This window comes from Dasypus novemcinctus, chromosome 16 (assembly GCF_030445035.2).
Source record: "Dasypus novemcinctus isolate mDasNov1 chromosome 16, mDasNov1.1.hap2, whole genome shotgun sequence".
In the NCBI taxonomy this organism is placed as follows: Eukaryota; Metazoa; Chordata; class Mammalia; order Cingulata; family Dasypodidae; genus Dasypus; species Dasypus novemcinctus.
In genome coordinates, this window is record NC_080688.1 from 21,968,705 (window position 1) to 21,993,973 (window position 25,269).

General features: G+C 40.6%; 1 protein-coding gene across 1 annotated transcript; it reads right to left on the reverse strand.

Moving 5' to 3' along the window:
* Positions 1 to 7,725: 7,725 nt before the first annotated feature.
* Positions 7,726 to 8,677, reverse strand: LOC101437683 (S-phase kinase-associated protein 1). Its single transcript, XM_012530939.4, has one exon. It carries the CDS (start codon positions 8,591 to 8,593, stop codon positions 8,102 to 8,104), a length of 492 nt encoding a protein of 163 aa, XP_012386393.1. The 5' UTR covers positions 8,594 to 8,677; the 3' UTR covers positions 7,726 to 8,101.
* Positions 8,678 to 25,269: the final 16,592 nt, after the last annotated feature.

Sequence of the window (25,269 nt, forward strand, 5' to 3'; positions counted from 1 at the left end):
ACTCTCTTCAAAACCAAGGACATGAATAAGTATAGGATACGGTGGCAATTTGATAATATTTATGAATTTCACAAAGAGATACGGATTATGTTTTTTACCTGGTCTTTTCCCCTGCATGAGATACCCTTTGAGTATATTAGATTCAGCTGAGATGCCTTTAATTAAATTATGTCAAGATTAGAGTTTTGATTGGATCATGCCATTAGGAGTTCTCGGTTTGAGTCCCCACCTCCCTTTTGTGGGCTATATATACGGCATTCGCTCAGGCAGAAGACAGAAGTAGATACACAGAAGAAGACATGACAGAGGAGAGAACTTGGTTTGTACTCAAGGATCAAACTTCTCTGACTACTTCTCCTCTTTGTCTCCCTGATGCCCTATTTTCACAGTTCCTGGTGTTCAGAGTGGCAAACTATTCAAAGAACCAACAATTTGACAGAATAAAAATATTTTGGAATAATTTGTGTGGAAACAGAAAGCAAAGCTCTGAAGAGAAGGTGGGTGGGTCTAGGACCACGTGGAAACGGGTGTGGGGTGTTAGGAGTGCAGGTGGACCTGGGACCTCATGAGCATTTGTGGGGTCTGAGGGGCCCCAAGGGACCCAGTGGCCCATATGGCCTGGTGTTTTATTGCCATTCAGCACACATCACCCTTCTTCTGTTTCAGCCCCCAAATTCCTGGCAGTCTTGCAGGGCTCCTTCACCCTGCTGGAGTGCAAGATTTATCTGAGTGTGTGCTCACACACTGGGAGTCCTGCCTACACATGAGATGCTCCCCCAGGGTTAGAACAAAGCCTGGAGGTGTGTGTGGGGGTTGAAAGTGTGTGTGGGGTCATGGGTCAGCTCCACTGGACCACAGCAGGGAGGCTGAAGCATCCTAAAGGCCCACCCTTTCTCCTCGGGGCTGTGCCTCTCAGCAGTCCCAGGAATCCTCCTGTGAGAAGGGGGCCTAGAAGATGAAACTGGATTTGTTTGACTTATTTTCTCTCAGGAGCTGCCACCCCTTGAACCCTCAACCACAATAACCAGTCCAAGTGGGCAGTATTTCCAGCTACCTCCATGACCTTTTGCTGAGGCTGAAGGCTGAAAGCCACGCCCCAGCCTCTGAACATGCCCCCACACCCCTCTCCATCACAGAGCACTGGGGACCAGGAGGGATCAGCAGGTGTCCTGAAAAAAGAGAGGAGAAACCTGTAGAGACCTTCAGGCCTGGGGCTTTTTGCACAAGTGATTAGGGGCCAGGAGAATGAAGAACTTGAGCCTGGGGAGATCACTGTGTTGTGGAATTTAAGAGAAGTTCAATTATTTGTGTATAGAGAGGCCAGGACTCAGGAATGATTTTGAGAAGGAAAAATGGTTTATTGACGGCCGGCCGGACTCGGGAGCTTTCAGTTTGAATCCCGAGCCCCGAACAAGATTTTCAAAAGTCTTTTATACAGAGAGGAAAGGCCAAATGGTCCCTTGGTTTCAGTTTTCAATAGGCTTCAATTAGCATATATCTCTTCCACATCTTAAGTAAGCTTTTAGCATGGACTCCAGACATTCTAGATAAGCCTTGGTTTTTGCATTTCCCCTAAATACTTAAAGTTTATAGCCCTTGCCTTGTTAAACATTTCCTGGGACTGGAGCCCGCTGTCACTGTCCCTAAGGGCAGGACTGCAGCCTCTTACCTTTCCACACCCACAAGTCAAACAACTTAGTTATCTCTGAAGAGACACAGAGCCTTCCACCCATAGCCCACATCAACTGTTCTTTTGGGTGGGTCAGGAAGCTTTGACCTCCAGTGGTGAGGCAGGCAAGGGGCAGACTCCCCAGGCCTGGTTAAGCAGGGGCACTAGGCATGATGCCCAGGAGAGAACTGACTCCTGACCGGCCCAACATGGGAGTAAGCTGCCCCATTCCCCTGCACTCACCATGTCCTTGATGGGACAAAGGAGCCTCTGGGTTCTCTTTTATTGGCCCCACTCCCCACCTGGGCCTGAGCCCACTTGTTCTACCATCTTTGCAGCCAGAGGCTCAAACCTCTGGCCTGGGCCTGAGACTGAGGGCCTGGAAAAGACCAGGCCTGCCCTGGCCTCTCTATCCAGATTCTCCTGCCCCTGTCATTTGCCTTCACCTGGGGTCCAGCCCCCATCCTGGTTGCAGCCTTTCTGGTTCTCCTATGACAGGCTGCTCCCCTCTGTGTCCAAAGCAAGAGGCCCACACAGGTGTTGGTACTCACACGACCCAGGGAGGCTTCAGACCCCTTTGTAAACTTTGCTCCTGAGTCCTGGAGCAATCTGGGGGTTGGGGTTCAGGTCGGGTTTAGCATGGGCCAAGTTCAGCCCAGGTACCTCTGCCACCTCATGCCTCATGTGCTGGGGGCCCCACATTGTCTGGGTTCCTCAGGCCTTGGCAGGTAGGTGTTGGCCTGGGGTCTGGGGCAGAGGGGGTCCAGGTGTGAGACATGGGAGGGATAAGGAAGCCTGGGGAACTCCACAAGTGGGGGGCTCGTGGTGGTCTGTGACCTGGGTGTTAGGCCTATGGGTGTCAGTTCCATCTCCCCTGGCTCTGTCCTGAGAGTAGAGCAGTGACTTCCTCTGTCTGTTTGGGAATTTGATACAGACTATACAGAGGTGCCCCTGGAGAAGCCCTGGAAGTTGGAGAAGTGAAGTTACTGAAATCTCAGTCTCCGGCCATGACTCCACGTACTACCATGACAGACCAGACCATGAGCAAGAGAGGCCCAAAGAAAATAAAAGGAAGAAAAATTCAAAGAAGGTGAAATACCTTGATGAGGATGAGAGGAGGAAGTGAAAGGTAAAGGAGAGTAGCAGCCAGGTGTGCTGGCCCTGCCACCACTGGTGAGGACCCCAAGTATGGGCCTGCTCTTCCCCTAGGAAATTAGTTGGTTTTTATAAAAAAATAAGCAAGGAACATTAACTGCTTCAAGTCTGGGTTTGTTGGTTATCTTTTCTAAGACAACCCTTATTGGGAACTTGTGAGGATGGGAATTCTGGAGTAAGAACAGTCTCTGGAAGAAGATTTTGGTCTCAGATCTTTCCCCTTAGAAACAGAGCCAGATATGTTTTAAGTCTTGGTTGTTGCCAGTCTGGGATAAGAATCCAGCTGCTCCACTGCTCTCATTACCTTGACTGCATTACAGGGAGAGTAGGAAAGGAGCCTGATTAACAGAGAGACTGTTGTGGAATTTAAGAGAAGTTCAATTATTTGAGTATAGAGAGGCCAGGACTCAGGAATGATTTTGAGAAGGAAAAATGGTTTATTGACGGCCGGCCGGACTCGGGAGCTTTTAGTTTGAATCCCGAGCCCTGAACAAGATTTTCAAACGTCTTTTTTTACAGAGAGGAAAGGCCAAATGGTCCCTTTGTTTCAGTTCTCAATAGGCTTCAATTAGCATATATCTCTTCCACATCTTAGGTAAGTAAGCTTTTAGCATGGACTCCAGACATTCTAGATAAGCCTTGGTTTTTGCATTTCCCCTAAATACTTAAAGTTTACAGCCCTTGCATTGTTAAACATTTCCTGGGACTGGAGCCTGTTGCCATTTTCCCTAATGGCAGGACTGCAGCCTCTTATCTTTCCACACTCACAAGTCAAACAGCTTAGTTATTTCTGAAGAGACAAAGAGCCTTCCACCCATAGCCCACATCATTCCCCCCTTTCTGCCAAAGTTTAACTTGCTAAGCTTTGGCATAATTATTGTTGGAGCTATGAGGTGGATGGCTGTTTGTTGTTTTGATTGATTATTTATCAGTCTTTAGTACAGCATCCAGGACTGTTTTTAGAAGTTTAGAGCTTTTCATTCTGGACAGCAGAATCTTGGGCAGGGGCCTCCTGCAGTTATTCTGCTGCCACTGGCACTCACGTGGATTTCCAGTCAGGTTCCAGATCCATCTATTACTTTTATTTTACTCTTAAAGAGTTTACACCTTTAATTTAAAAGGGTGCTGAAGGGAGACGATCTCTTTTCTGTAACTGCTTCCTGCTGGCCATGGGCTGTAGTCATTGCCTAATAAGGTGTAAAACTCTTAATTTATTCTAACTGGAGGAAGATGGATCTGGCATTCTGTACGAAGTTGGATGAAGTTTTCATATGGTTAATAAGATGTTCACTCTGAAAGAAACAAACTTAATTAAAAATTTGGAATACCCGTTTTTAAAAGAGGACACATTGGATTACAGAGGTAGACAAGGTTAGGTGCCTATAAAGATGGCACTCCTTAAAAGCTGGTGGGAACAGCATATATATTCTTTTTTAAGTTATCCATCTTTAGAGAGAAATTGCAACAGACACTTAGCTTTGTCTGAAGACACATTCCAAGCTGTTCAATGATTGACACTCATTCGCTCTGTCAGATGCTCCTGGTGAACTGGCACTCCTTGGGCAACTGGCTTCACTCAGGATTAGAACACTAATTTGGAAATACTCTTAGTTTTCACCTGTGGGAGTGATCAGAACTACAGAATAAAGATTTTTACACCTTGGTTTTCATTGTACAATTTCTAGCAATTTTGACTTGTTCAATAGGTGACTCACCATCAGCAAGCAAGCCTCACTTTTGCTACACAGCAGAGTACAGCAGAATATAGAAGTTGACTGAGACTGGCTGAGACTGCCACCTTATTCTATTTTTTTTAAAATATTTATTTATTATTATAATTTTTTAAATTACATTAAAAAAAATATATGAGGTCCCATTCAACCCCACCGCCCCCGCCCCCCACTCCCCCCACAGCAACACTCTCTCCCATCATCGTGATACATCCATTGCACCTGGTAAGTTCATCTCTGAGCATCACTGCACCCCATAGTCAATGGTCCACATCATAGCCCAGACCCTCTCACGTTCCATCCAGTGGGCCCTGGGGGATCTACAGTGTCCCGTAATTGTCCGTGAAGCACTATCCAGGACAACTCCACGTCCCGAAAACGCCTCCACATCTCATCTCTTCCTCCCGTTCCCCACACCCAGCAGCCCCCATGGCTACCGTTCCCACACCCATTCCACATTTTCTCTGTGGACATTGGATTGGTTGTGTCCATTGCACACCTATGTCAAGTGAGGGCTTAGATTCCACATGGGTACTGGATGCACTCTTCCCGCTTCTAGTTGTAGACACTCTAGGCTCCATGTTGTGGTGGTTGACCTTCTTCAACTCCATGTTAGCTGAGTGGAGTAAGTCCAATAAGTCAAAGTGTAGGAGCTGAAGTCTGTTGAGGCTCTGTGCCTGGGTGTCATATTATCAGTCCAGAGATTCAAATCCCCTACATATATCTTAATGCCACCTTATTCTATAGACATGTTATTAACTGTTTAGAAAATGATTTTACCAGGAATTTAACATGTCTAATATACTTCTGCACTTGATCCAAAATAGAAAAGATAACATTACAATTATTAGGCATATATTTAGTACAGGATAAAAGTACAGCACTTAATATTAACTAATGTATTACTTAATGCATAAGGATTCAGAGTTGCAATTATTAGTTTTGAGTTTAAAGGTTTGTAATACTTTACATGTTATCTCTCCATGAGAGCAGGCCATAATGCCAATTGTGTTTAAGTTTTACTTACAGTATCCTGGTATCATGGCTCCACTTAGCATGTTCTTCAACGCAGTGAGCAAGTTGCAGCATCCTTCATCTTAGAGATTTTCCAGTATTCTACTAGCCTGGTGCATAGTGCTCTCTGGCACCATGGAACAGTGCCAGTCTGGAGGCGATATCCATTGTACACTTGGCTGTACCGAGTCATTATTGGCTGCTGCAGGAGCTTGAAACTGCAATATAGTTTCCATCAACTTCAGGAGCAGAACCAGAGACTGATATAGCACATATTTTTAATTGAGGGGTCAGTGACCAGCCTAGCCAATAACTCACATGGAGAGGCCACCTGTAATGTATACAAGGCCTGGTTCGAATGCACAAGAGTTTGACAATGTTAAAGTTTATTCCTTGTTTTATATATATTTTAAACAACTTAACGCAATACATATATCAAATGACTATTTACTTACACAATTTTACTATGAAGATAACAGTAGGTACTTTACTTTAGTAATAGAGGAAAAATATTATTTTTCATTGTTAGAATGAAAACAGAATATTTCCAATAGAATCAAGACAACTTTTTATTACCATTTACTTAAATGTGTATTTTGCAGTGGCCTTCAGACAGGTTTATTATCATGAAGTTATTTCTGCTACCAATACCAATCTAAGTTTCTTTAGTTAACAATGACTTCTACAACTAGAAATATTTAAACATTTTCAGTTGGAGGATGTTTTACAAACTCTTTATAATTGACTATAACCACATTGACTAGCCACCTCATGTTTAAATAAACTTACTAAATTACAATTACCAATGAAAGAAATTTACTCTTTATTTAAGAGAGCATATCTACAATCTTTTTCCTTTAGCCTAATTTCACCAATGTGAACTTACAATTTTCATTACTCTAAAGATTTCGTACATAATGTTAATTTAGTTTATAAATTAACTATGGGAGATTACACTCAAGTTAAATAAAATTGAAACCATAATAGTTTATGCAAGGAATGTTCTCTTTTTCCCTTACGGGAAGCTAAAAACTTCTTTTCTTTAAGTTATGAAAATTATTAAATTAAAAGCATACTGACTACCAGGTTTTAAAACACATGCATACTGACTACCAGGTTTTAAAACACATTACACAATTACTTAATTTTTTAAAAATCATAACCCAGGAAAGATCTCTCCATAGTTTTTATGGACTTTACTTACTGAAATTTGTTAATAGAGCCACTAATTACCTTTATTTTGTTGGAAAGAAATCTTCTGGAAGAAAATAAGGCTCACCAGATTGTGGAGAAGAAAATAATTTATTCTCAATCTTGCAAGAAGGGGCGCAGAGCCAGATATGGCTGGTGCCCCGAACAAAGAAAAATGACACAATTTATACCCCTAAGCCTAGCATGCAAGCTCTTCCTCTGTTTTTCCATAGATTGGATACTTCAGAAGTTACAGCTTATCTGAGATTTAACTTTCCCACGCAAAAGTTTGATTTAACTGCTTCCTCTATCACATTCCAACCATTTTAGTTTTTACCTGCTCCCCCCTTTTGTCAAATAAGGAATAGAATTTAGTGCTGAAATGGCACCAACTTAGTTAGCTCCTTCTTGGGCATCCTTCCACTGCCCATAGGACTGGCCTAAACTGGTCTCCTCCACTGCTGTCCAACCCAAGAGTGGGAGACTGAGGCAGCAGGCCGCCAGGTGACATCAACATGTTTCTTATGTGAAAATTAACCTAATCTTTGTTTGTTTTTTTTTTTTTTTGCATTTTATGGCTGACAAAGGTTTAAACTGGGAAATTACCAGGCAAACTGATTCTTAATTCCCTAGCCTAGCAGATAGGTTTAATCTGCCACACCTAGTCTTGCCTTAAAAGCTTTTGCAAAGAGGAGGCCCTTTTCCAATTGTTTCCATAATCAGATTTCTATGACTTTTCCATCCTGCTTAGTTTAATTTGGGCTTTAAGAATATTTATAAATATAACTGCATATTTAACCTCAACAATTTGAGCAAATAGGCAGACATGAATAGTTTGGCACAACAACATGACTTTAGTTACTTTAAACTTTTCAAAGACTTTTGAAACTCTTCTTAATTTGCACTATGACCATGCAGTTTACCACAAGAATTTTCTTTCTTTCTTTTTTTTTTCTATTTCAGAAAACTTTTTCCAAGTTGTTTTTATTTACAATGCCAACTTTTAAAAGGTCACTAAACTGAAGTTAACTGAAGTAAACTAGGCAGAAACTGCTTTACATAGAGAGGGAAAGCCCAAAATCCAACTTTCTATAGAGATCCCACAGTTCAGTTTTATTCAGAGCAAAGAAAAAAGAAACTTTTGATCATACTGGAAGAAACTCGGCCATAGGTTTGGAATCTGTACTCAAACTACACATGCAATGAGGACAATGTTCTGCTAATACAATTGATTTGCTGCTGCATTTGTCTACTGTTTGTCTAATATTAACAGTTATAAACAGAGCAGTGCAACTAGTATTTGGAACAATCCTTACAGTGTTACAGTGTCAGGCACAATGCTTCACTTCTCTTCACACCACTGGTTCTCTTTGCGTACCTGGGCTTCCTCCTCTTCGGTGAAGTCATTTTTGATATTGAAGGTCTTACGAATCTCCTCAGGAGTTTTCCCCTTGATCATATTGGCAACAGTCTTGCATGTAACATCAAGCAAACCCTTGATGTCTAAGTAGTTTGCAGCCAGAATAAGTTCAAAAAGTGTTCCTTGGTCAACTTTCAGAAATTCTTGGTCCCAAACAGGGATATCATCTGTTCGCTTTTCTTTGTTCTCATCATCCTCAGGAGGAGGAGGGTCATCTTTGTGGTGGGTGCACCACTGAATGACCTTTTTTAATATTGCTGCATTAACATTTGGTAGAGGAACTGGATCATCATCTCCTTCATCATCCATTCCCAAATCTTCCAACATGGTCTTTATAGTCACAGATTGTTTGGCAATTTCCACATCAACTTCAAATATTTCTCCATCAGAACTCTGCAACTTAATTGAAGGCATGGTGTTTGGTCTCAAAGAGACGGGTAGACTCGAGGCTGACGAAAGCCGGGCAGCGTCAGCAGAAAAACCAGGAAAAGGCGTAGAACAGGACCTCTCAGAATTTTCTTTCTTACTTAATGGATTGTAATAACCAAAATGTTCTCAATGCCTTAGCACCATTTTGTTTTAGAACTTTATATTTTACTTTGAAATTAGCAGAATTTTGGATAAGCAACAAGATTAATTTTATATATATTTATTGAGGCTATTTGAAGCCTCAGGGAGACAGACTGCTTTCTCTCATGAATTGCCACTCTTAGGAACACTGACCGTCAAGGCAGGAGACTTCTCCCCCTCCACCCCCCTTTTTGATTTTGGAGATAATAAAACTCCAGTGGTCATTTAACCTTATTCCATCAGGCAGTCATTTATTTAGTTTACACTTGAATTCATGAGAGAAAGGGTTACTAATACCAGGAGAGGAGACAGTGATGTCCCAGCTCTTCTCAATTATGAAATAACCATAGGCAAAGGCAAAGGGTGAGGTTAGCCTTGAAGTAACCATAAACAAAGGAAAGGTTAGTTTAGAGTTTACACTTAATAATTTCAAGCTAAATTCACCCAGCTATAATTTCAGTTATTACCTTTCCACTGTTTTATAACATAAATGCATTTATAAATGATTTTAACTTAGTTACAGTTTTTATTAATTTTTTTTTAAAAAACCTATTAATTTTATAACACCTTTAAATACCTTTCATTCGACTTACAACATATTAAATGAACTTAACCATTACTTTAATTTTTCCCTTAAAGTAAAAGAATAAATCTCTTGCAGTTAGTTTGAAATAAAAAGCTACTTTTCAGGATTTGATTTCTAAAACATAAATATTCTTTTAAAAGAAGTAAGACTCTTCTTCAAACACTGACGAAATGATGAGGTTAAAGCACAAGAAGCTATTTTGTAAAGATTTTCTTTATATATTGATCTTACTCAATTTTAATCATAAAAATTTTCCTTCCACAAACCTTCTACACTTTCAGTATTCATTCAGGTTCTGTCCCACACTCTACTCTTTCCAATAATCAATCATTTTATCTTAGGACAAAATCATCTTCTGTTTCCTTAACAATAAAAACACACTCCATATATCCCACATACTAAGTTACCAGGCAAACTTCTTACAACATATAATTGCCATTAATACTAAACAAGTTTGTTAAAATAATGAACTTTTTTTTTTTTCCACTTTAAATACTTAGTAGCATGTAATACCAGAAACAGTTTTTTTTGGAACAAGTTGGCAGGGGAGACTGGCTGCCGAATAAGTTTGTTATAAAATTGCCTTTTATTATTATTATTATTATTAATTCAGTTTTTGTTAAATAATGACCTTCTGCAATTAGCCATTTAAATACCTTAATTTAAACAATGCTTTGTAAAACTTTTATAATTATTTATACCCTTAAGACAAATTTTACCTTCACAGAACACAGTCTCTTACTTAAAGTTACTACAGTACCTTCTAAGAACCTGGGCAGAATGCAAAGGTATTTTGGCTTTGACACCCTAAGGAGGGAACTTTTCCGCATTTATTCTGATTCTGCTTTTCACCCTCTTCACTTCCCCCCCCTTCCAGGCAGTCAGGCGCACAACAAACAGGAATGCGGCTTATGAATAGAAGGGTGGACTCACTGGAAAGGGGCAAGCCACTCCCCGCTTTCCAGCTTTCAGCCAAAATGGGCAGACAGAACCTACTCAAATTTGGCAACTCTCCCAGGAACCCAGCCACCTTGACTGGGACATCCCCAACAAACTTGGGTGCGTGGCGCGGACACAGATGGCCTCCAAGCCCCAGCAAAGGGCCAGACCAGAGACAAGACAGCAGAGCATGCACAAACATCTAGACTCCTCAAACATCCAGACTCCTCAGCTTTTGCCCCAGAATCATTTCACCCCCTTGCCAATGGCAAGGGAGGGCTCCAGCTCAGCTGTAATTCCACTTTACATAAGGACACAAGTTGCATCCCATTAGTTTTGGTAAGTTGTGTTCTTGTTTTCATTCATCTCAATGTATTTACTGATTTAACTTAAATTTTCTTCTTGGACCCAGTGATTATTTAGGGGTGTGTTGTTCAGCCTCCACACATGCGCATTTACCTCTTTTTTGTCTATTATTGATTTCCAGTTTCTTTCCATTATCATCAGAGAACTGGCTTTGTATAATTTTAATCTTTTTATATTTATTGATACTTGCATTGTGGCCTATTTGGTCTATCCTGTTGAAAGATCCAGTAGCAGTTGAGAATGTAAAACCCGGGAAACGGACTTTGGCCCAGTGGTTAGGGCGTCCGTCTACCACATGGGAGGTCCGCGGTTCAAGCCCCAGGCCTTCTTGACTCCGTGTGGAGCTGGCCCGTGTGCAACGCTGATGCGTGCAAGGAGTGCCGTGCTACACAGGGGTGTCCCCCGCGTAGGGGGCCCCACGCGCAAGGAGTGCACCCGTAAGGAGAGCCGCCCAGCGCAAAGGAGGGAGCAGCCTGCCCAGGAATGGCGCCGCCCACACTTCCCTTGCCACTGACGACAACAGAAGCCGACAAAGAAACAAGACGCAGCAAAAAGACAAAGAAAACAGACAACCGGGGGAGGGAAGGGGAATTAAATAAATAAATAAATAAATAAATAATTAAATAAGAAATCTCACTTTCAGCATTTAAAAAAAAAAAGAAAAAAAGAATGCAAAACCCATTGAGTTTGGGTGCAATGTTCTGTATTATCTCTTAGGTCTAACTCGGTTATCATGTTATTGAAGTTCTCTGTTTTCTTGTTGACCTTCTTTCTAGTAGTTCTATCTAATGCTGTGAGTGGTGTGTTGGAGTCATCAACTATTGTACAAATGTCCATTTTTCCCTTCGTTTTTACCATAATTTGCCTCATGTATTTTGGGGCACCCTGGTTAGGTTCAGAGATATTTATGACTCTTATTTCTTCCAGATGTTTGTTCCTTTCATTAATATATAATGATCTTCTGAGTCTCTCTTTTTTTTAAAGATTTATTTATTTATTTATTTATTTATTTATTTATTTATTTATTTATCTCCCCTTTCCCCCTCCCCACCCTGGTTGTCTGTTCTCTGTGTCTATTTGCTGCGTCTTCTTTCTCCGCTTCTGTTATTGTCAGCGGCACGGGAATCTGTGTCTCTTTTTGCTGTGTCATCCTGTTGTGTCATCTCTCCCTGTGGGCAGCGCCATTCTTAGGCAGGCTGCACTTTCTTTGGCGCTGGGCGGCTCTCCTTACGGGGCGCACTCCCTGTGCGTAGGGCTCCCCCACGCGGGGACACCCTTTCATGGCATGGCACTCCCTGCACACATCAACACTGTGTGTGGGCCAGCTCCACACGGGTCAAGGAGGCCTGGGGTTTGAACGACAGACCTCCCATGTGGTAGATGGATGCCCCAACCACTGGGCCAAGTCTGCTTCCCCTGAGTCTCTTATAAGCAGCATATGAATAGCTCATTTTTTTTTTAACCATTTCTATCCTTTATTTCTTGATTGGGGAGTTTAATCCATTCATTTTCATTGATATTACTGTAAATGCATTATTTACTTACACTATTTTATGCCTTGTTTTCATATGTTTTATCATATTTTTGTCTGTCTTTTTATTCGTTTGGTTAGAATGTCCTGCATTTGTCCTTGCAATATCATTCAGGAAAACTCCAAATCCCAATAATATCCCCATATCACACCTCTTTTTCCCTCTCCCTTTAGCAACCCTGTGGCCACTGTCCCCACATCACGGATATAATTTCTTCCATTGCTAGAGTTACAAAAGTACTATAGTAGAATACCAGTAATTACACACACCCATCCATAATTGTTCCTTTTTCAAAATTTTTAAAAATTATTGTCTTTTTTAATAAGATGAATAGATCCCACAAAGCTGTGATACTGAAAAACATAAGAGTTTCCCTTCCAGTCCATATTTTATTCCCCAATCCTGAGGACTCTGGGATGGTGATGCCCATTCCACCTCTAAATTGAGAGGGGGCTTAGATACCACAAGGCTGATGGATCAGATTCACCTGCTTGCAGTTGTAGACAAACTCAGTGCCCTGGTATGGTGGTTGACCACACTCACCTCCTAGTAAGGTAACCTGTGTATGTCCAACTCAGTTAAGAATAGATGTTGCAACTCTGCTGAGGCTCAGGGCCCAGATGGCATGTGGACAGTCCACAGATTAAAGTCCCCTAGGCATACACCAACCCAGCATCAACCATGGGTTCCAGATGTGTCTACTGTTTTCCTACTTTACTAACCTGCATTACTACCACACGGGGATCCCAGGTTTGCGTCCCGTGCCTCCTAAACGGAAGATGAGAGGATGCAGCCTCTTGTTATAACAGACTTAGACACCAGTGCAGCAGAGCTAGACTCTATCCCTTCAGCAACAGAGCTAGACACTCCCCTGCTGCAACTGGTGAGGCCACAGGCCAGGGTACCCCACTGCAGCCTGCGGGTAACAGCTGTGGCTCAGTCTGTTGGGCACTACCCTCTCATGTGGGAGGTCCTGGGTTTGTTTCCCAGTGCCTCTTGGAGAAGGCAAGTGTATCTGTTTGATATGGCTATAAATTCCAAAAATAGATTTTGGATTATATTTGTAATCTGGCCTGTACCTTGGTATAATTAAGTTATGACTAGGGCTTTGATTAGGCCCAGTCATTAAGGTGCTGAGTCCCCACCGCATGGTTTGTGGGGACTCACAGATAAAAGGCCTGGCAAAGGACAGAGTTGAGGGCTTTCGATGTTGGACTTTTGATGTTGGAGTTTATTGCTGAAGCCTTAATCAAGCCCTGGGAAGAGAAGACCCGAGCCAGGAGAAGAACACGGAGGAATAGAGATGGCTCCTTAGACACAATAGAAACCCCAGGGAGAGTGACAGAGCCATTCACCTGATCATCTACAGCGGACCTTTTGGAGAAATAGAGGACCTGAGCCCAGAGGAACTCAGGAAGCCTGAACCCTCACAGATGTCAGCAACCATCTTGCTCCAACACATGGAAATAGACTGTGGTGAGGGAAGTAACTTATGCTTTATGGCCTGGTAACTGTAAGCTCCTACCAAAAATAAATACCCTTTATAAAAGCCAGCAGATTTCTGATATTTGTATCAGCACCCCTTTAGCTGACTAATACGGAATTTGGCACTGAGGAGTGGGGAAGTGCTTTTGCAATTACCAGAATGCTAAAACAATTTTATAAATGGGTAAGGTGGGTTTTTTTTAGAGGAATTGTGAGGTGCTTGATGGAAAAGGCCTAGATCACTTTGAAGAGACTGTTGATAGCAACATGGATGCTAAAGAGACTTTTTATGAAGACTTAGAAGTAAATGATGAAACTATTATTGGAAACTGGAGGAAAGGCAATCTGTGTTTTAAAGTTTCACAGAATTTAGCAAGTTTAACTCCTGGTGTTTCATGGACAGCAGTATTTGAAAATGGGGAGCCTGGGAATTTAGCTGAAGAAATTTCCATAGTAAATACAGAGAATGCAGCTTGGCTGTTGCTTGCAGCTTATAGCAAAATGCTAGATGAGAGAGGTATAGTGAGGACTGAACTGTCAGGCACAAAGAAAACTGAAACTAATTCTGGAAATTTCAAGCCTCTGGAAATCAAGCTCCCAGATGAAAGTGCCCCATTGGAGGACTTAACTAAATTTGGAACTTGCAAATCAAGATTGAAGATGTACTTATATTGGAAAGACTTATGGAAAGTCTTACTGACTAAAGTCTTGGACACCTGCTTCTTGCATCCTAAACCAACAAGATTTTTGAGATAGCTGTATGAATAAAACCACTATTAGCTTCAAATAAAAGGGACACGGAAAGGAGAGATTGAAGGAGAAAGAGCTTTAAGAAGAAAACCATGGAAGCTGAGATCTGGAATTAAGACATCACCTTGGACCAAGAGAGGAACCGTACCCATGTGTATTTGAGAGGGTGAGTTTGCACCAGCAGTTGAAGAGGGTGGATGTTCTCACTCAATTTTCTTGGAGAGTTTTGCCACTCTGGGATACAGAGTAGGTGGAGCACATTCCCCAAGGATTATGGTGGTTAAGGTCAGCACGCCACAGGTCTGGGAAGCGTGTACCTGTCCCCCATGGATTAGGGAAAGCCAGGTGGTCAACTCGTTGCTCTCAGAGGGTTCAGCCTACCTGTCAGAGGTTAGGGAAGGCCAGGTAGTCAACTCTTTGCTCTGAGATGGTTGAGCCTGCATGCAAAAGGTTAGGGAGAATGTTGTCTTCATGTGACTGTACTATGGAGGTTAAAACTCTAATCCAGGGAAGTGGACTTGGCCCAATGGATAGGGCGTCAGCCTACCACATGGGAGGTCCATGGTTCAAACCCCAGGCCTCCTTGACCCATGTGGAGCTGGCCCACATGCAGTGATGATGCAGTCAAGGAGTGCCATGCCACACAGGGGTGTCCCCCATGTAGGGGAGCCCCACGCGCAAGGAGTGCGCCCCGTAAGTAGAGCCGCCCAGTGTGAAAGAAAGTGCAGCCTGCCCAAGAATGGTGCTGCACACACACAGAGAGCTGACACAGAAAGATGACACAACAAAAAGAAACACAGATTCCTGGTGCCGTTGATAAGTATAGCAGCGGTCACAGAAGAACACACAGCGAATGGACTCAAAGAGCAGACAACTGTGAGGGGACTAAAGTTTAAAAATCTTAAAAAAAACAAAAACAAAGAAAACCTCTAACCCAAATATTGGATAAGGTGTGGCAATTACCCCAACACTCTTGGAGGGTAAGGTACGAGCCTGGTAAACACCCAGATGCTTGATGAGGGTGGAACCAAGAAAAGGGCCATTGGGCAAGCATGTGGAAAGGGTGGGTTCCCATAAGGCATCAAGGAGAAGACTATCAACTTAAGAATGACTCTCAGAATGAAATCGAATGGGTGATGCCCTGCAGGTTAACTCAACTGTAGAATACCTGTGACTCATGTTTCCCTCCCATTTTCTCCTAGTTGTAATGAAAATGTTTATCTTTTGTCAATTTGTGTATTGGAAACAGATAAATTATCTTGTAAGCTTCAGAGGTCTATTGCAGACAGGACTTTGGCGCAAGACAAACTGTGTTTCTTTAAATTGATTTTGATATGATTTATTACTTGCATTGTAACTGATTTAAGGTTTGTTTTTTTTTTTTTAAATATTGTAATTTCTTTCTGGAATTAAGAGGGTGGAGTGTATCAGTTTGAATTCCAAAAATAGATATTGGATTATGTTTGTAATCTGGTCTGTACCTGGGCATGATTAAATTATGACTAGGGCTTTGAGTGGGCCACGTCATTAAGGTGTTGAGTCCCCACCCCTTGTTGTGTGGGGACTCACAGATAAAAGGCCTGGCAAGGGACAGAGTTCAGGAGTTTTGATGTTGGAGTTTGATGCTTAAGCCTTAAGCAAGCCCTGGGAAGAGAGGACCTGAGCCAGGAAAAGATCACAGAGAAATAGAGATGGCTCCTTAGGCACAGCAGAAAATCCAGGGAGAGAGACAGAGCCATTCACCTGATAGTCTATAGCTGACCTTGTGGAGTGAGGCAAAGCCTAGAGAGCTTCATAGTCTATAGCTGACCTTGTGGAGAAAACAGAGGAGCTGAGCTCAGAAGAACCCGGGAAGCCTGAACCCTCACAGACGTCAGCAGCCATCTTGCTCCAACACGTGGAAATAGACTTTGGTGAGGGAAGTAACTTATGCTTTATGGCCTGGTAAATGTAAGCTCCTACCCCAAATAAATACCCTTTAAAAAGGCAGCGGATTTCTGGTATTGTGCGTCAGCACCCCTTTGACTGACTAATACAGCAAGCAAATGATGAACAGAAAGTCAAGCGAATCATCTGGGTAAAGTGGCAAAAAATAAATAAAAAGGAAAAAAAAAAAAAAAGGAGAACGAGAAGGGGACTTAAATACCAAACTAATGTTTTGATACTATATGTTCAGATCCCTTCGTGGTTGCCAAAACTGTTCTTGGAGAGGGTTCTTGTTTGATTGCAGGAAGGAATTCAAAGACCAAACTAAGCAACAAGAGGTTTTATTGAACATTAGTGTTGAAGAAAAGTAAGTGGGAGGTTGTGGGTGGGGCACATGGTAGCCTCTGAGCAGAGACCTACCTTGAAGGGTTATTAGCTGACATCTTATAAATCCGTGGGCAAGGGGTGGGTTATTGGATAAGTGAAGTCATTGTTTCATAACCTTAGGCATCTATCTTTTGCAAGCAGGTGTCCTTCCTCAAAATCTTGTAAGCTGTTTTCAGCTGCTGTTAATCTGTTTTCCACATGCCTCCGTGTCTAGATATGAGACTCTCCACCTGCCCCAGGTTTCTAAATATTTATTTCTCCACATGCCCCAGGTTCCCTATTCTCCTACCTCAAAAGCACATTTTGTACTTAGCAGATTTGTTGAAATATTAAAATCCTTTTCAAATGTACTTTAAAATATCTTATTTAACTTACTTATAAACTTTATACATAATTTTCTAAAACAAGGATTAATGGCACATATAGGAATAACACTGCAACAAAAACAATGTAGTGTATTCAATTTAATTCTATATAAGTTTTGAAACTTAGGAGGTATTTTGTCTTTATGGTTTTGTTAAATATTTTGTAACACATTAAATTTGTAAATATACAAATTTAATTAATGCAAAATTTGGAGAGATTTTTTTTCCTTTAAATGAATTACTCTTATTTATTAGGACACAAATAATAAACATTTAAAACATTTATTTAAAATTGTACTCTATTTTTATTGTAAGATTCTGAGATTGCAGTGTATTAAAAAGCACCTTTACTTTTGTTTTTCAAATAGATATATCTAAATTTTTGCATGAATTTTACAGGCAATCCTGTAAATTAATTGGCAAAGTTTTGATAATCCATTCCCATAAATCTGAATAAAACTGAATTCTTCACAAAACACACTGAATCTTCATTAGGATTTAGGTAATCTTATTGATATACAAGGGGAGTTAAACTAAGTTAGAACCTAGAGGGACAAGAAGAAGGATGTTAAAGACCACTAGAAGTTCAGTTTTCCAATTTCCGGGACTCTAGGAGTATTAACGTATCTTTAAACAATTTGAATAGAGCTCTCTTAAGAATTTTTATTTAACTTACTAAACCATGTGGAGGTAGGAAAATATACATAAAACAAACAGACGCCAACCACAGAAACATAGAAGCACTGAAAATATAGAACTTACTGTTTCCCACAGTAACTGTAGAGAAACAGTAAAGAGAAAGAAACAGAAGAGAATTCTCTTATCTAATGGTGAACATAGAAGCCATGATAGAAAGCCCCACCAGATTTAGCTCAACAAACATATTTTGACCTCAATTTCAACTTGTTGGGAGCTCAGAGATCTGAGAGGGGCTGTTTGTGTTCCCAGACAGGAGGGAACACAAAGAATTCCTGCAGTTACTGTGCTCCTCTCCTGGTCATCTGAGGCGTCATCCTGGGAGCAACCTTTGGATTCCACTTCTGTGCACCGAGTACTGTTATGCTGAAAATAAAATGAACAGAATTAAAACAAGGGTGCAGAGCATGTTTATTGAGCTAGAATTGTATTAATTCAGTAGCAGCACAAAAGAGGTTTCTTCTTGATGTGGGCTATGGGTGGAAGGCTCTTTGTCTCTTCAGAAATAACTAAGCTGTTTGACTTGTGAGTGTGGAAAGATAAGAGGCTGCAGTCCTGCCCTTAGGGAAAATGGCAACAGGCTCCAGTCCCAGGAAATGTTTAACAATGCAAGGGCTGTAAACTTTAAGTATTTAGGGGAAATGCAAAAACCAAGGCTTATCTAGAATGTCTGGAGTCCATGCTAAAAGCTTACCTAAGATGTGGAAGAGATATATGCTAATTGAAGCCTATTGAGAACTGAAACAAAGGGACCATTTGGCCTTTCCTCTCTGTATAAAAGACGTTTGAAAATCTTGTTCAGGGCTCGGGATTCAACCTGAAAGCTCCCGAGTCCGGCTGGCCGTCAATAAACCATTTTTCCTTCTCAAAATCATTCCTGAGTCCTGGCCTCTCTATACTCAAATAATTGAACTTCTCTTAAATTCCACAACATTCTCAAAGGGGTAATGTGGGGTTGATGCTTATATATCTGCTTGAAACAGAGGAACGGTGTGGGGGGAATGGGGATGGATAAAGGGGACATGAATTATGGTTAGTACTGTGTTCCATGAACTACATGGATTACAGAGGCTCTATTGTCCTTGAGGACCAGCTCATTAATCAGCAACCAGGAGGTTGGTAGAAGGTTGTGGCTGTCTGCTAAAGATCAGGAGGCTTGTATTGTGTCAGCCTGAAAGCTTTGTTGGAGTTCTTCCTCCCAGGCTGGGGCAGGGTTTTTATAAGCACCACGAAGGATTTGTATGTCAACCTGATTCATTTAATGTCTGTTTCTTCTCTATAATTCCCTGGATAAAAATGGAGGCTCAAGGAAATAAAAATGGTTAGTAACATCATTTATCATTGAATTTCACAGGAAGCCGGGGTTAATGATCTCCAGCAGTGAACCCTTGGGCTGAGCAACTGTTTTCCGAGGTGATATCATCTGCAGCACTGAGCTCCTGGGCTGGGATGATGTCCTCTGAGAAATAGGGCAGAGGTATTCTTCCCAAAGGAGACCAATTTGGATTTGTGAGGGTCATGGTTTTTACCTCAATTGCATTAAAATGAGACTGAGCTGTTTGTACAATATAAAAGCAACATTAGGCCAAAGGTTTGACTTGCAAATATCTCTTAAATCAAGGGGTTTATGGGTGCACAGTTGGGAAAGTGTGCTGTAATTTGAACGAAGAGCCAGTACCTGATTAGCATGATTAAAGCCCCAATTAATGGTTGCAGCAGAATGTAAAAGCTCCCAATGGCCCAAGGTTTCACCCAGTTAGGTGATGAGAAGGAATCTTTTGCAAATAGGTTTTAAATTATATGGCCTGATTTGGGTGTGTGTTGCAAATAATGTGTCAGATTGTTGGGTAATTAAAAGATTTGTGACTGAGAATGGACTTCGAACATTAGACTGTAGTCAGCCCCTCCAATTCATTCAACTATTATGGGTCATTTGCCTCCATTTTTGGTTCAATGATGTTTACACAAACCTCCTTAATCAATTCAAGAAGTTGAAGGAAAATATGATTTATGAGATTAAAAAAATAGTAAGATGACACTGTGTTCACATAAGGAACAATGTGAAAGCCTGCAAAGGAAAGAAACGGAGCTTATAGGAATAAGAGCCAGAATGGATGACCTCAGAAATGCATTAGAGGAACATAACAGCAGAATTGAATTGGTCAAAGACATGAGTGATTTCAAGGACAGAATATATGAAGTGGAAAATACAGGAGAACAAAAAGAGAAAAGAATGTACCAAATGGAACAGGGTCTCAGATGATTGAATGATAGAGTGAAACACACAATCATATGCATTACAGGTGTTCCATAAAAGGAGAAGACAATAGGAAAGGGGAAGAAAGAATATCTGAGGAAATAATACCTGAAAATATTGCAATCCTTATGAATGACAACAATATCAATATTCAAGAAGAAAAACCCCAAATGAAATAAATCTCAAATCACTTACTCTGAGACATCTGCTAATCACAATGTCAAATGTCAGAGATAAGGAGAGGTTACTGAGGGCATAATGAGGAAAGAAATGTGACACTTACAAAGGAGCCTCAATAAGTTTCAGTGCCTATTTCTTATCAGAAAGATGGAGGCAAGAAGATAGTGGTACAACATATTTAAGACACTTAAAGAAAAAATACTTCCAGCAAAGAATTCTTATCCAGAAAATCTATCCTTCAGAAATAAAGATGAGTTTAAAGTCTTCACAGACAAAATCTGAGAGAAAATGTCACCAATTAAATGGATCTATAATAGATACTAAAGTGTGAATTACAAGCAGAAAGGAAATGGCAAAGACAAATGGCTTGGAGAAGAGTATAGAAATGAGTATTATAAATAAGGATGACTGGAATCATTAAAGTACAGAAAATATTAAGCTATGAAAATCAAAAGCCAAGGAATTAAATGGACAAAGTTAGTAATCTATATACTAATAATATTGAATGGCTTGAATTCTCTTCAGCTCCTACACTTTGATTCATTGGACTTACCCCACTCAGCTAACATCGAGTTGAAGAAGGTCAACCACCACACCATGGAGCCTAGAGTGTCTACAACTGAAAGCAGGAGGAGTGCATCCAGTATCCATGTGGAATCTAAGCCCCCACTTGACATAGATGTGCAATGGAAACAACCAATCCAATATCCACAGAGAAAATGTGGAATGGGTGAGGGAAGGGTAGCCACGGTGGCTGCTGGGTTTGGGGAATGGGAGGAAGAGATGAGATGTGGAGGCGTTTTCGGGACGAGGAGATGTCCTGGGTGGTGCTTCACGGACAATTACGGGACATTGTAGATCCCCCCAGGGCCCACTGGATGGAACGTGGGAGAGTGTGGGCTATGATGTGGACCATTGACTATGGGGTGCAGTGATGCTCAGAGATGTACTTACCAGGTGCAATGGATGTGTCATGATGATGGGAGAGAGTGTTGCTGTGGGGGGAATGGGGGGTGGGGGCGGTGGGGTTGAATGGAACCTCATATTTTTTGAATGTAATTTTAAAAAATAAATAATTAAAAAAAAGAAACAAACAAACAAACAAACAAAAACCAAAAGATATCAAATGACAGAATGGATGTAAAAAAATGATCTAAATGTTTGCTGTATGAGTAAGAGACTCATCTTAGACAAAAGGACATTATCAGGCTGAAAGTGAAATACTGGTAAAAGATACTCCATGCAAATAGTAATTTAAAAAATCTGGAGTAGTGATACTGAAATCAAACAAAATAGATTTTAAATGCAAAACTATCACACAAGTTGAAGAAGTCATGATATATTAATAAAAGGGAAAATTCACCATGAAGAAATATTATTCACCTAGCTTAGGTTCCCCAAAATATATGAGGTGCATACCAGTGAAACTGAAGGGGAAAATAGAATTCTGTACAATAATACCTGGAGACTTCAACGTGCTACTCTGAGCATTGGATAGAGCATTTGGACATAGGCCAAGTAAGTAAATAGTTTGAATAATATAAATGCACTAGACCTAACAGATATTTATAGACTATTACAAACCAAAACAGCAGGAAATACATTCTAATCAAGTAGTCATGAATCTTTCTTCAGGATAGACCTTACATTGGGACATAAGTATAAGCTCAATACTTTTTAAGAAGATGAAATTATAGTAAGCACTGTCTGATCATAAAAGAATAAGGTTGGATAAAATTAAAGGAGAAAATGAAAAAAATCACAAATATATGGAGATTAAAGCATACATTCTTAAATTATTACTGGTTCAAATAATAAATTACAAAAAAAATCAGTAAATATTTCAAGACAAATGAAAATGAGAAGTCAGCATATCAAAATCATGAGATACAGCTAAGGTAGTTCTGAGAGGGAAATTTATAGCTCTCAAGGCTTACATTAAAAAAGAAATAGAGCTATTAATAAAATCAAAGACCTAACTGAACTAGAAAAAAACAGCACACCAATCCAAAGGTTAGCAAAAGGAAAGAAACAATAAAGATTAAAACAGAAATAAATGAAATGAAGAATTTAAAAAAAAGAAAAATACAACCGAATCAAATTTGGTTCTTTGAAAAGATCAACAAAATCAACAAATCCTCACACTAACAAATAAACACAGAGAGAAGATGCAAACAAATAAACTGAAAAATGAGAAGGGGAACATTTCCAATGATCCAGAAGTATTAAAAGAGATCAAAAGAGGATACTATTAACGACTGTATGCCAGCAAACGACAATGTTAATGATGTGGACAAATTGCCTGGTGTATTCTTCCATCTGAAGTCTGCCCCAACTTGTACCCTTCAAAATTGGATAGGAATAAGTAGTGATTAAAAGAAACAAATGTGGGAAACGGGCTTGGCCTAGTGGTTAGGGCATCTGTCTACCACATGGGAGGTCCACAGTTCAAACCCCGGGCCTCCTTGACCCGTGTGGAGCTGGCCCATGCGCAGTGCTGATGCGCACAAGGAGTGCCCTGACACGCAGGGTTGTCCCCACATAGGGGAGCCCCATGCGCAAGGAGTGCGCCCCTTAAGAAGAGCCACCCAGCTCGAAAGAAAGTGCAGCCTACCTAAGAATGGCGCCACCCACCCCAAGAGCTGACACAACAAGATGACGCAAAAAAAAGAAACAGATTTCCGTGCTGCTGACAACAACAGAAGCGGACAAAGAAGAACACGCAGCAAACAGACACAGAGAACAGACAACTCGGGGGGGGGGGGAAGGGGAGAGAAATAAATAAATAAATAAATAAATAAATAAATAGATCTTAAAAAAAAAAGAAATAAATATACAGGAAGACTCTTCCTATCCTTTTTTTTTTTTTTTTTCCCCCTAATTATTCAGCATTTCTTCACAGGAGTCCTAGACCACAGCAATGCATATATATAATATACAGCACTCCCACACATCCACCAGAAAACCTTTTCCCTTCCACAGTGATACTCTTACGCCCTATTCATATCATATTTACTTAAGGTGATGTACAGAGTCTGAGATATTAGCTTTCTAACAAGGTAACATCTGTGCTTACATTATGGTGCATACTTTAGGATACACAGTTCTTTACATTTTTAGTTATCCTACGTTTTACATTATGGTTTACATTATCAGTCTGTCATCTCCTATATGTTATGGTGTAATATTACATGTTTTATATCCATCCTTGTGTACTCTCAAGAAACTCCTCTCTTGCCCCCCATTTACTTTGGTTCCACACATTTATCATCCATTTTCCCTTCCACCTTGGTGCCCACAGTGACAGCCAACCTCCATTTCCTAAGGAGCCACTTCCAGAGATAGATGGAATAGTGTTCAGGGCCTAACTTGCTCAACTGCCCCAATGCCCTGGGAGCCACCCTTTTCTCGAGGGATACAGTTCCCTCTATTTGATGGCATTAGTCCTCCCCAGGATGTGGGTCCACCCCCACTCTCACTACTTGGGATTCTACCCCATGGTGTCACCCACTCTGGCAGAATGAGCATATCCAAGAACATATCCAAGAAGCACAGCGCACTCCACAAGTCATAAACCCCAACAGGCCCACCCCAATACATATACTTATCAAATTATCCAAGGCTCAAGACAAAGAGAAAATCCTAAAAGCAGCAGGAAGACTCTTAACCAAGGAGGAAAAGGGCCTGTTTCCAGAGAACTAGACTGCATTGCTAAGGGAAAGCAAAGAAGACTTAAAGAAATGGAAGGACTCTCTGTGTCCCTGGCTTGGGACACTAAATATGATTAAGATGTCAATTGTACCCAACTGATCTATAGATTTAATGCAATCCTGATAAAATTTCTAATAGCCTTCTTTGTAGAATTCAAAAAGAAAATGATCAAATATATCTTGATGGGCAAAAATATCTTTAAGAAGAAGAATGAATTTGTAGGACTATCCAGGACCATAAAGAAATTACTTAGGTACAGTGGTAAAAGAGACTGATAGTAAAATAAAATCAAGAGTTCAGAAATATTCTCACACAGATATGGTCAAGTGATTTTTGCTAAGGCTGTCAAAGCAAGCCAGCTGGGTCAGAACAGTCTATTCAACAAGTGATGCTGGGAAAACAGGATTTATAGATCTAAAAGAAAGAAAGAGGATCCTTTCCTCATACCATATAGATAAGTTAACTCAAACTCAAACTGTTGTAGAATTTGAGAGAAGTTCAATTATTTGAGTATAGAGAGGTCAGGACTCAGGAATGATTTTGAGAAGGAAAAATGGTTTATTGACGGCCGGCCAGACTTGGGAACTTTCTGTTCGAATCCCGAGCCCCGAACAAGATTTTCAAATGTCTTTTATACAGAGAGGAAAGGCCAAATGGTACCTTTGTTTCAGTTCTCAATAGGCTTCAGTTGGCATATATATCTTCCATATCTTAGGTAAGCTTTTAGCATGGACTCCAGATATTCTAGATAAGCTTTTAGCATATTTACTTTTTTCATTTCCCCTAAATACTTAAAGTTTATAGCCCTTGCATTGTTAAACTGTTTCCTGGGACTGGAACCAGTTGCCATAGTCCCTAAGGGCAGGACTGCAGCCTCTTACTGTTCCACACCCACAGCCTTCAGTTTAGGTTAATCTGAAGAGACAAAGAGCCTTCTACCCATAGCCCAAATCAATGTTACTTCTGGACTCTAGTTACCGGTGATATTGCAATATTTTAGTAGCAACAGCAAAGATGGCACTAAATCAATATTGAGGGTAAAAAAAAAAATATTATATTGGGTTTAGATTTATGAGATATGAAATAATTATTTTTCTTCATTTTCTTCAATAACAAGACATTTGTCATGTCTTTTAAGCAATCTGTTTATCTTTCTAGAAGAACAGTAGAGAAAGTATTGAGTTAGATTTTGGGATAAAAGAAGATAAACGTGCCTGCACAGAAATTTTTAGAGTAATGCTCCATAATTTGTTAAGCTGCCATTCGTCTGTTATTTTATTTTTTGAATTTCAGTTGCGATAAAGTGTTAAAAAAAAAAAAGTCTATCGATGACGTCATCA

Bases quoted from the DNA above. Each gene is read 5' to 3' on its own strand.
- LOC101437683 (XM_012530939.4), bottom strand. From the start codon at position 8,593: ATGCCTTCAATTAAGTTGCAGAGTTCTGATGGAGAAATATTTGAAGTT.